The 12,898-nt window shown below is 36.3% G+C and overlaps 1 protein-coding gene across 1 annotated transcript in view; it reads right to left on the bottom strand.

Moving 5' to 3' along the window:
- LOC149552400 (guanine nucleotide-binding protein-like NSN1) overlaps positions 1-12,898 on the bottom strand; it is a 44,740-nt gene that overhangs the window by 20,223 nt on the left and 11,619 nt on the right. The window contains exon 7 of the mRNA XM_089790200.1: positions 4,987-5,251. Coding sequence (XP_089646326.1) covers positions 4,987-5,251 — 265 coding nt within the window. The remainder of the gene's footprint in view (positions 1-4,986; positions 5,252-12,898) is intronic.

Below are 12,898 nucleotides of genomic sequence, written 5' to 3'. Positions count from 1 at the left end.
ATGGCACGTGGAAACAGTGGATGCTAACCATCTTCGAATATCGCGACAGCGATAAGGTGGTTCTAGTTCACAACAGTCTTCTCAGCAAGGTGCCCTGCTCCAGATTCAAAAGAGTCCCGAAAGAAAAACATTCAATGCAACTATAGCCACCATACTGGGCACATGAATGTTGAATGTCGGAAGCGCTTAGTTGTATTACAATAATAGATAAACATTTATTATTAGTTAATGCTAATTTATTTGTAAACTATTGTAAATATTAGAATGTTTCTAAATATTTAGTTAGCTTTAGTTAGCTGTAGCTTTTTTAGCTTTCTTTCAACTAGAATAGAACGTTTCTATTCTTTATGATTGTTTCCTAAGGAAACATCATTCCATTGTTTTGTATATAATGATCTCTCGGTCTCTATTGATAACAAGCAAGTATTTTACCAATTATTTTGTAAAATGGTATCAGGGCCTATACTTCAAATATTTTTGAAAAATTTACAATTTCTTTCAAAATTATTTGTTCGAATTTTTCAAAATCATTTCTAAGGTTTTTTCTCAATGACCTCTTGGTCTCTGTTAATAACAAGCAAGTATTTTAACCAATTACTTTGTAAAATGGTATCAGAGCCTATACTTCAAAATAATTTGAAAAATTTACAATTTCTTTTGAAATTATTTGTTCAAATTTTTCAAAATCATTTCTAAGGTTTTTTCTCCAAAACCCACCTAGGGTTTCTGCCCTTGTGAGAAATTCCTTTGTGCTCCTTAGATTTGACTATAAATTGCAACTAGGGTTTTTTGTACATTCGCATTACTCCCAAGCATGTTTTTGCTGCTCGCGACACATCCTTTTACCTACAATTCTCAACACATATAGGGCTCATTTCACCTACGAATCACGACAGAAATCCTTGGAATGCTCGCATTTTCCTCTATAAATTGTGTTTGAAAACGCGCGTTTGGAGCAGCTCGGGATTGGGCATTTTTTCTTGTGTTTGGAGCAACCAAACGTCTACAATAACCCTTCTTTTTTGCCCAAATCTACCATTGTGCTCGGGCTTGGTTGTTTTCTACAATTTTTTGCCTGAATCTGCCATTGTTAGGAGCTCATTTTGCAACCGACTAGGGTTTTCTACGAAACCCTAATTTTTGAGCTCAAAAAAAAATTAATTCCAGATTCTTGGTGGGTTTTTCGAGAGCTCAACTCAGTTTTCATCAGATTTTTCTAGGTGCCTTGATTTTTGAGCCAGCATATCCAAAAACCGACCACATTATTTCTAGGTCTTTCGAGCTCTCTTCTAGGTCATCCTTCAAATTTTTGAGTTCTTCCATTTTCTTTCCTCGAAGAACACACCTCTGGTTTCCACATTGTTTCATTGAAAAACGTTTCATGGCATCGCTTGCAAACATTATGCTCGAGGGCAACGCAAACTTCAATGATCAAAATTACAACACTTGAAAGCAACGGATATTAGCAATCTTCAAATATCGGGATACCGATCATATTGTTCTTGTAGGTACACAACGTCTGACTACCCCTAGTCCTAATCAAGTCACATGGGATCTAAATATTAAGGAGGCAGTGATGCTTCTAAAACTATTTGTAGCTGATGAACAACTTCCTCAAATTCCATCCGGCAAGATAGCTGTCGAGCTATGGGCACATCTCAAGAATCTACATGAGACTTCTGACAAAAGCAAAGCCTTCTTTGTGAAAAAAACTCTGTTTTCTATTTTCATGGATGAGCGCACATTGCTCCAGTCTCACCTAAATCGGATTCAAGAAATCCGTGATCAATTACTTGCCATTGGTCGCAAGATGGAGGAACTTGTGGTCATAACCCTAAAAAGTTTGCCCAAGTCCTACGAGCACTTTATCAAGACTCTCAATATCACTTCTACTGGTGTTGATCTGAAATTCACTGATCTCTCCACACTTTGCTTCAGCAAGATTTGTGGAAACAACATTTCAATACCACCTCCACCTCCACCTCCACAGAGCAAGCCTTTGCTACAAAATCCTTTCAGAAGGATAAAGGCAAGTTTTAGCAATTGTCTCAGCAGAAGTCTTTTGCTCCGGCATCACATGGCTCCCGTAAGAAGCACATTCAATGCAACTATTGCCGCAAGTTTGGGCCCATGAAGGTTGAATGTCAGAAACACTTAGCTTTACAATCTAAGCAATCAAGTTCGCAACCCAAAGCAAACAGTGCAAAGCAAACTAAGCAAATGGAATCTGCCTTTTATGACTTCATGGCTAAACGCCCTGCAGATCATGTCAAATCGTCTACCTGGTACATTGATGCAAGTGCCTCTCGTCATTTCACTCACCGTAGAGACTGGTTTACTGACTACCAGCCTTATTCATATTCTATTATTTTTGGTGGCGAAGAAGAGTACACCGTTCTCGGCAAAGACAACATTCAAATTCAGTCTACTAGGAGGAATCTCATTTTCCTCGATGTGTACTATGTTCCAGGGATGGAACTAAATCTATTCTTTTTCAGTCAGTTACTACGGCATTCTCCACACTTGGATGTCACCTTCAGTTCACATCAATGTACCATCACTGATCGAGCAACACAATCTACTATTGCAATGGGTCTTGAGGACCATGGTCTTTTCTGACTAAATGATTCTGGTGAATCTCGGGACTTAGCTATGGCTGCTCAGCAATCTAGTATTAGCACATTTTGGCATCAGCGATATGGGCACTTAAATGTGCATTATCTCTCTCAACTTGCTCGAGATGAGCTTGTACTTGGATTGCCTAAGATTCAGACTCAACAGCTTGGAGTTTGTGATGCATGTCAGGCTGGGAAGCAACATCGTACACCTTTCACATGTGGCGATTCATGGCGAGCTTCTCAGGTACTTAAGCTTGTTCATGTCAATATTTGCAGCCTATAGCCACTCCTTCTATTCTTGGGTCCTGGTATTTTCTATTGTCTGTTGATGATTTCAGTAGAAAAATGTGGGTGTATTTCCTTATAAATAAATCAGATGCATTTCCTGTATTTTAGAAGTTTAAACCTTTAGTTGAAAAAGAGTCTGGGAAATCTATTATTCCTCTTAGATCAGACAATGGGGGGGAATTTTGTTCTAATGATTTCTCTAGCTTCCTGGATACTCATGGCATCAAACACCAAGTAACCACACCCCACACACCACAACATAACAGTGTAGTTCAACAACGGAACAAAACAATCACCGATATGGCTCGATCCATGCTCAAACACAAACATGTTCTAAAGAAGTTTTGGACAGAAGCAATCAGCACTGTAGTTTACTTTAACAGAAGAAGTTTTTGAACCGGTCACCCACAATGGCGGTCAAAGGTAAAACTCCAGAAGAGGCTTGGTTAGGTCGCAAGCCCAAAATTAGTCACTTGAAGGTTTTTGGCTCCCTTGCTTATGTTTGGATCCTTGATGCGTCACGCACCAAGTTGGATGCTAAGAGTCAGAAACCCATGCTTACTGGATACAATAGTCTTCAAAAAGCCTATTGCTTGATCGATGTTGAGAGATCTCATATCATCTATAGTCGTGATGTAGTTTTTGATCCAGATTCTTTTGATGAGGAACCTGATCACCAAGCATCTCTTGATAGTCATGTTGGTCATTCTCCTCTTCGGCCCAAGTGGTGGGCTAAGACACTTGTTGATCTTCGAGATGATGAACTCGTTGATGGAAGAACTGCTCGGAAAAAGAGCAAACCTATAGAGTTTGTTAACTTTGCTCTCATGGCCAACACTCACAGTGTGTTTGAACCTCAAACATATTCCGAGGCTAAAGGAATTCCATAGTGAGAACAGGCCATGACATCTAAACACTATAGCCTATTGAAGAATAGCACCTGGGTCCTTCCTAAACTTCCACTAAGGAAGAAACCCATTGGCAGCAAATGGGTTTACAAAATCAAATAAAAATCTTATGTTACTTTGGATAAGTATAAAGTTTGTTTAGTTGTGAAGGGCTTTTCTCAGTGTCAGGGCATTGATTATGAGGAGACCTTTGCTTCTACTGCAAAGATGAGTACAATGAGATTAGTCCTAGCCATGGCAGAACAGTTTGGCAAAACGGTCCATCAAATGGAGGTCAAGAGTGCTTTCTTGAATGGTGATCTCCATGAAGAAGTCTACATGATGCAACCTACTAGTTTCAAGGTTGTTGGTAAAGATCATCAGGTTCTTAGATTGGTAAAAGCTCTTTATGGCTTGAAGCAAACCCCTAGGGCATGGTACATAAAAATTGATAAGTACCTCAGTGAGCAAGGCTTCAAGAGGAGTTCTTCAGACTCAAATTTGTACATCAACACAGTGACCCTTCAGTTTCCTCCTTCTCACATCCTTTTCCCACTTTGTCCTCTTTTAACTACCTCTATAATATAAAATTCACCTATTTTACAAATTTGCTTTTAACTCTCATAAGTCAAATTTAATATTATGTGAGTTATCAATTTAACTTGGGAACTTCTAATGCCCCAAAAAGGGGACATTACATAACCTTACTCTTAATTAAGTCATATGATCATTGTTGCATTGTTATTTAGCTATTAACATGAGCCTAAGGCTTATAAAAGGTTATAAAATTGGTCTAGTTGATATCCTAGACCTATGGTATATATATGAGGTTGCTAGTCCCATGCGATTATCCAATTGTGAATTGTGTTCTTATTGGAGATATTTGGAGGTTTGTCCCTTTGAAGTGCCCTGTTATTCTCAACTATTATATTTAATTTGCAGCATATTCATATTATCTTCCTCGTGTATGCGAGTTCTTTCATTACATTTGTAGGCAACGTAAGACAGAAAATAGTCAAAGCATTTACATTTATTCCTTCATGCATGGAAAACACAAATGAACCCAGTGAAAGAACTGTATTTGTTTAGTATGCAAAATAAAATAAAATAAATTGAGCATCTTCCTGTCTAAAAACATGATAATGCCAATTTTGAGAGTTGGTCAAACAATCAAGAGAAAATTTTCAAAATACCTGGAGTCATAGGATCCTCTAATTTTTCAATTCTTTTACAGTTGCGAAGGGCAATTGTTGCATTGTTGTCACCAGACTTCGCTATCACAACTCCTGGACAATCTAACAGTTTAATATGCTTGTCTAATTGAATTTCTTGCATTGATCTCGTTATGCCTGGAGTAGCTCCAACATTGACAACATGTGATCTCTTTATACTGTTGATAAGACTACTTTTACCAACATTAGGTAGCCCCACAACGCCAACAGTAATAGATTTTTTCAGCTGCAAGGTAGACAAGACAAACATAAGCATTTTGGAAATGCTCCTTTGAAATCTGAAAAAGAAAATTTCCACAAAACAAAAGACAAGCGTCAATAAAAAATTGGAACTAAAAATATAGGCTGTCACACCTAATATTATCTAACTTGATTGGCTGTTATCTGGAAAAGTTTGATTCTAGTTTGAAAATATGTAAAAATGAAATATTAAATAAGAAAACCTGATTATATAAATAAATGACCGATAATTTTCTTTAAAAAGCTAAAAAGATGTGGATTATCAATTTATCATTAAACTGTGTCATTTGATCACATGCATTGAGTTTTTGAGTTTATCTTTTAGCTAGATAGTTTGCTCACCTGTGCTCTGAAAAAGTTCAATCAGAAGATAATAAAATTATAAAAATGAAGGAAAATCGAAAAAATTAACCTATGTAAGAAAGTAGTAAGTTTTTTAAAAATGGGAAAAATTTGCAGATTAGTCAATAAAGTTATAATCCACAAATTTTACACAGGTTCTTGATAATGCATGGAATTTCCCAGTTATTGAAAAGACAGTTCATCAAAAATGAATGTATACAAAAAACCTAGAATATTTAAGTAAGGAGTAGTGAATTTTATAAGAACCAGGAAAAATTTCCAGGTCATTCAATAAACTGAGTTGTTTACAGGTTTTAAATAATGCATAGGTCTTCCCAGCTATTCCATAAACAGTAGATTAAAAAGAAAGGGTAAAGGAAAATGCAAGCATACAAAAGGAAGTAATAGTAAATATTTTAAAAACCGAGAAAAACTTGCAGGTTATTCAATAAACCTCCAGTTCTTCACAGGTTCTTAATAATGCATATATTGCATAGGTTTTCCTAACTATTCAATAAACGGTGGACAAAAATGAAAGGGTGAATGAGAACCCCAGCATATAACAATAAAACTAAGGAAAACTTGCAGGCTGTTCAATAAACCACAAATTCTTTACGGGTAATCAATAGAAGGCTTTTCACATCAAACCCCAGTTTTAAAAAAAATGGGCCAGCATATCAAATGATTAACTCCAGGGTTTTACCAGTTCTGTTACTATATTGTGTTCACTGAGTCGAAAAACCACACCAAAACAAAAGAAGATTTCAGGACTATTAATATAAAAAATGATTTGTTTATTTTAAAACAAACCATGTGTAACAATGATTCAAAACTCTGGACACAATATTGCACCACCACACGTAAAACCTTGTTACCCAAACAAGTGACTGTTGGCAGAAGCATGAGATCAGAAACATTCAACAACAGGAAATGGCTTCCAAGACCCTGCAATTCATGTTTGAATTTTTTCTTCAGTCAGCCTAGCAAAACTTGAATGAAAAATCCTCTGTCAGGATGCTTTCCACAGTCCAGTTACAAATGAAGGGAAAAAGATATGTGTAAAACTGTTTTGCATGGTTAGGTTAAAAAACCAGGCAATCCACAATAAATCAATTAATATCTGCTTAAAACAACATAGGCAATTAATAGACATAGTGAGAAGACAAAGCACGTTGTTTTTCAACAAAGAATATGAAAAACTAGTGAAATTGTTCACTCCGGAATAGGGACAACAAATGTAGTGAGAAGAGGGCACTACAATAACTATGAAGCTTAGCCAAACAAACCACATGATATTCTCAAGGATCTGAGTTCGCAATAAGCCAAAAATGAGGTAATTACCAAAATGGTAAGTGTGAAGTGTGTCAAACTCAGTTATATAAATGGAAAGGCTAGTCCCAACAACAAACTCTCTTTTAGTAAAATACTGGCAATAAAACGCATACACCCCTTAAACAACTTAAGAGAATACATTAAAATACTTTAAAAGTTAAATGTGTTTAGAAAAACAGTGCGTGATTGAGCGAAGATGAATTAATGATCTAAAGGGACAATACTGACAACTATATGATGCCCAACAGCATCAATATTGTTCATCTTGCTTTGCAACCTCCTCAGTTTAAAATGATTTGAATTTGGGGCATTAGAAATGTGTATTGCAAAGCTATTTACAAGACTCCACAAAGGCAGATGTTTATAAGATTAAAAGTAATTGAAAGATATAAATATCCAAATTGTGGAGCTGATTCAAAAGAAGCTAATAATTCTAGTGTAGCAACGAATGGACATAAAATCCAAATTATAATTTCTTATGAGAGGAGAGAAAAATTATAATTTCTTATGAGAGGAGATAAATTTTCCAATTGCAGAGTGAATACCAAATCCAAGCAACTAAACTTGTTCCCACATAAGATAGAAAGGCTGGAAGCTGAAGAACTGCGGTATCCTTTCAACTCTGGTTCTTGTAGCAGCTTCTATGAATCAATGGAAAAAGAATAAAGAAAGAGTATTTGGGAACACGCATTAAAAATGACCAATATTTTTTTTGTCATTTTAAGCTTAAAATATGATAATCTGGTTGAAACTCACCAGCTTCTTATAATGGAATCTATGGCATTAGGCTTATCCTCCATTATCACACTACTCATGCAACATGCGAGGATGGAAAAGCTATTTATAAAATATATTACATCTAAATAAGAAATTTCATTTATTAGCTCCAACTAAGCCATCTTTCTAATAATGTCTTTTGGCCGTCTCTAAATTCTTTCTAAGCATTTTACTTCATCCCGGTAAATTTCTTCTCTATCAGCATGTAACTATTTCACTAATTGATTTAATGTTTTTAATTAGGTCCATCCAATATCATAGCCTCAAATTTGAAATTCAATGATAACTATTTGGCCAAAAAAAGAGACATTTTTTCAACAGCTATTGACATACATGAGGAAAGAAAGTAATATTTAAACATTTAGCTTATATTGTTCATTTAAGTCTTTTAAATCGTTTAGTTCGCTTAGTAACTTTCTATTTTGTAAGCCAGTCAGTATTTGATCGTTTCCGTTATCCAAAGACCTTTTGTAATTGCTTATATAAGGAGCATTTCTCTCTTTTGTTTAAAACAAAAATAAATTATCATTTCATGACATCAGAGCACAAGTCGGTTTTTGGCAAAATAAATCAAAAACAATCGTAGTTTTATTGCTTTGCTTTTTTTTAAACAGAAATCATGGGGCTTTTCTGGGGGATCTTTCATAGAATAAAATTCGTAGTTTCCTTGAACACTTTATGAGGAAACTTTGACAGTATTTTTTGCTTCTTTACCATTTTTGAGTTTCTCTTTCACCCAAAATAAAGAGGCCTTCTATGTTCTATTTATGAACCAGAATAGCATAAGACAAATAGCAGATACTTCAAAACACAAGAACAAATGGACACAATAATTATCCTGGGAAAACCCTCTTTCTCGAGGGAAAAAACTCAGCCACACCAAGAAACGTCACTTTATTAAGAATGAATGACTTTGAATACAATCCTCACGAATGTTAAGAGTGCATGCTTTGAATAAACACTATACTGTACTCCTTTTACAATAATGTAGACTCAGATATACTTTACTCACAGGCTGATAATTGCCTTTATACAATACTGACCAAACACAACACAAAAACTCATGTATGGATGACTCTCGATAACCAACACATAAAGACTAACTACAGTATTTTCATCGCAATCTGCAACAGATACACATACTAATAAACCAAAGAAACTCCTGCAATGATCTCACATACAAAATGTCCCAAAATAATATATCAATAGCAAAATGGTACACAGAAAATCGAACTCCCAGAATACATAATGCAGGGATATCCCAGACCATGCTAGCAGAAGTCTACAATGATTCCAAGATGGTGACACTAATATCATCCAACTGTTGCACTAAGATGATCAACAGTTACAGGAAGTAATGTCAATTATGGGGTGGTGACTCTGCACAACTTTACTGTCTCAAAATCTACATGATGTCTCTTCAGCTACATGACAGTGACTCTTGAATGACCAGCAGTTACAATACATTCGACAGTGCGATAATATTGAAATCCTTCAAATACAAAAAGCCAACATACATGAAAGAATCCGTTTCAGAAAGCTAGAGATGAATACTCTTCATTTCCTTTAACGACCAACAGCATACAGCGTATGGAAGAGCTGATCATCATTGAAGACTTCAATAGTCACAATAACGCTAGGTTGTAGGATTCGGGCCCTGCCAACTGGGTCCAGGAACAGATTTATGCTGGGTTTGTGGCAGGTCCTAGCAGGGACCACACCACGGACTGGGTCTTTATGGGTTCATGGCATGGACCCACAGTCTGTGGCACAGACCCGCCATAGACCCGCAAGGACCCTCGAGGACCCCCAGCCCATAAGGCCAAAAAGTACGTTAAAAACACTAAAAATTATATTTTTTTATTATTTTTATTATGCTACAGCTATATATATACAAACCACAATTTAAGCCAAGATGAGCCATGATTAAGCCCTTAATTAATTCGTGTATATATTATATCAAATTGCAGTTTACTAACAGTATTGTTATAAGATGCAATCAGCCAAAATGGTATAACAGTACTGTTAGTAAACTGCAATTTGATATACTTTAAAATTAACTCGTACAGCTGATACAAATGTGTGTGTGTGTGTGTATTCAAGCCCACCATTAATAAAATAAAATATGTGACTAAATATCAATAACAATTGAATTAATCCAAATCCAGCACAAATATGATTTAAAATATCACACCAAATTAAAATATGTATTGAATAACTGGGAAACACATTGGCAGTCAAGCCTAGTCCTAAATATTATCTCTTAATTTTTTATATTTAATACATATATATATATATTCACGAACCCCCATGAACCCAAACGGAATCTTTTTTTTGCCCGAACCTACGAACTCGAACCCAAATCCAAACCGGCACCTAAGCTGAATAACAGTGATGCTACATTTGTTGTAGCTTCTTCAAATACAAACAGTTGAGTCTCTTCAATAGACATCAGTCATGTGCGCACATGAGCATATGAAACATCAACACTGAAAGAGATAACAATTTCAGATAGGAACAATCATCGCAAGTATGCAGATAGCTCCTGCAGCTACAAAACTTCAACATTTGATGCATACAAGGGTACTCTCTGATCTTGAGAACATTGCTGGTTTATCTGAATTGAGGGTTTTACACATTTTTTGGCCCAAAATCGTGATTTTTATGATCCAAGAGGGTCTTTTCCCAAAAATTGTGGAGGGATTTTCGTGACTTTTCCCCAAAATCGTTAATAGATTTTTCCTCAAAAAACATGACTTTATTTTGCTTCTTTTATATGATTTTTTGACAAATAATGGGTTTGTTTACTTTTTTTTCTACAAAATGAGAGGTTTTGACAATTTTTTCATTAAATTCTGTGCCTTCCACATCACATCTGAGATTTGACGATTTTCCCACAGCTTCTTTTGACAATTTTTGAAAATTGTGGTTTCAAAGATTTTAGCTATTTTTTAACAAAAGAAAAATCTAAGTGTTTTGTGGCATCCAACTTGTTTTTGTTCTTGATCACCAGCCTGGTTCTCCCGTGCGAAGTTTAGTTGATGAATGGAAATAATGATGGAGGCAGTAATGTGGGAAAAATCTGGAAAGTGGAGTTGATAAATCCTCAGACCCTTCAAAATCAGTGCAAGTTAAACCTTATTATAAAGCCATGGTTACAGGGTATTCGACTCCTTTGTGTTCACCTTCTGCAAATTTTAATGGGCAATTCTACAGGCAACCTTTTGTGGGGACAGGAGCAGGTTTGGGAAGGCCTACAGCAGATGTAGATCAACTCAGAGATGGAAGACATGCCGAGTCTGGAGACCCCAGAGGAGGCAATGATGGTAGGTCTTCTCCCTTTGGTTTAAAAACCCCCTCTCTTTCTCCCAACAAATATATGGTTAAGGTTATTAAATCTGAGCGGTCCCGTTTGAGGAACACAACTATTTTCATTATGTGCATGGACAGAGATTCTCTGCCTTTTCGTAAGTTTTTCGATGACTAGATTTTGAATATTCAGGGAAAGAAACTAGGTATTCATGTGAACTTTTACAGAATGATTCTTTTAAAAATGATTATTTGTTGTCTTTTTGAAATCGCATAATATGCAGGAAAGAGTTTTCAGACTGGGGGTCTTTCTCTGTTCAGAGCATTTCCCTGGTCTCTGTTTAGAGCATTTCCCTGGTCCCCCAAAGGCAATTTTGAGAATGTTATAGCAAGGTCCTCCCTAAATTGGGTCGAAATCAAAAATCTCCAACCTGAATTTTGGTCATTTATTCATCAAATACTCAAGCCTAAGGTTACTCTTCCACACCTTAATGCTAGACTGCTTATCGCATTACATCCCGACATTGAGTATCCTGACATGGAAGATCAAAAGTTTTCTTGGGAGACCTTTACGCTCGGAAACCAAGGGGTGTGCTTCCACTATAAACTTAATGGACACACGAGACAGGAATGTCGGTCTCTGAAAATGCCTTCAGGAAAATTAAGATGTTTGGGTTTCATGCTTACACAATGTTAAAATTCCTATGGGACCAAGTTATTGGGTTCCACTCTAATCATGAAGGAGGTAATGGTGGACAGTCATTCTAATTGGGCCTAAGTGGGCTAATAAAATAATTGATAAGTGTGTCATCCAATGTCAAGGAGCCTTATGGGTCACATTCAAAGTAATGGCAAAGTATTTGGCATCTATAATGTTTATGACTCCTGCCTCTATTTTATACCAATCTCTTATCTCTCCCATTATCCATCTTGATTCGGTTGCATACCCACATTCCAGACCACCCAGAGCCAATGGTTTCAAATTGAATGTTGGATTGCTTCAGGATGAGGACTCAAGGGAACCCATCAAGATGGCCTTTCTCCTTTCCAAATTTTGGAATTGCCAGCTTAGACCAAGGGAACAATGGGAAGCACTTTGTTGCACTTGGAGGAGGATGTACTAGATTTTTGGAGAGGAACAAGCCATGGATAGGAATAGGGAAGGGCCCTTTTATCAGACCAGATTAAACTTTATTAAAAAAGAACTGTAGATCAAAAGATTTGACACTCATTTGGAAGGCAACCTGGCTAGGGTTAAAATGCAAATAAGGAAGCTACAACATTACAAGATTCAGGGGCAAAACATTCAGGCTAGGATGAATTGGTTATATGAAGGTGACAAGGGCTCTAAATATTTCTTTAATTTGATCCAAGCCAAAAATAAAAAGGAACTTATAAAAGAAATTCAAATTGATCCAGGTCACACTCATGATCCGAATGCAATTAAAGATGCCTTATTCAATTTTTTTGCAAGCTTCTTTCTTCCGAGCATGGCCTCATAAATCAAGAGGCCCTTGATAAGTGTTTGAAATTGATCCTGAAAAAATTGCCTAGGTAGAAGGTGGCTGCTTTAGATAAGTATATCACACTTAAAGCAATTGAAGGTGCTATGTGGTCACTGGCTAATGACACGTCTCCAGGGTTTGATGGACAGCCTGCTCAATTTTACAAACAAAATATGGATTGGATTGGGTTGGAACTTCTGACACTCTATGAAGATGTTTTTGAACAAGGTTCAACGGGAGTGCACATTAATAGGGGTGTTATCAAGCTATTGCCAAAAAGTGGGGACGAGACTCAAAAGTAAAAAATTGGAGACCTATCAATCTTTTGAATTTCTCTTGCAAAATCATTGCTAATGTACTGGCCAGAA

The sequence above is a fragment of the Cupressus sempervirens genome, chromosome 6 (assembly GCF_028749045.1).
Source record: "Cupressus sempervirens isolate cs-2001-9-10 chromosome 6, ASM2874904v1, whole genome shotgun sequence".
Taxonomy (NCBI): domain Eukaryota; kingdom Viridiplantae; phylum Streptophyta; class Pinopsida; order Cupressales; family Cupressaceae; genus Cupressus; species Cupressus sempervirens.
This window is presented reverse-complemented; position numbering and strand designations above follow the sequence as displayed.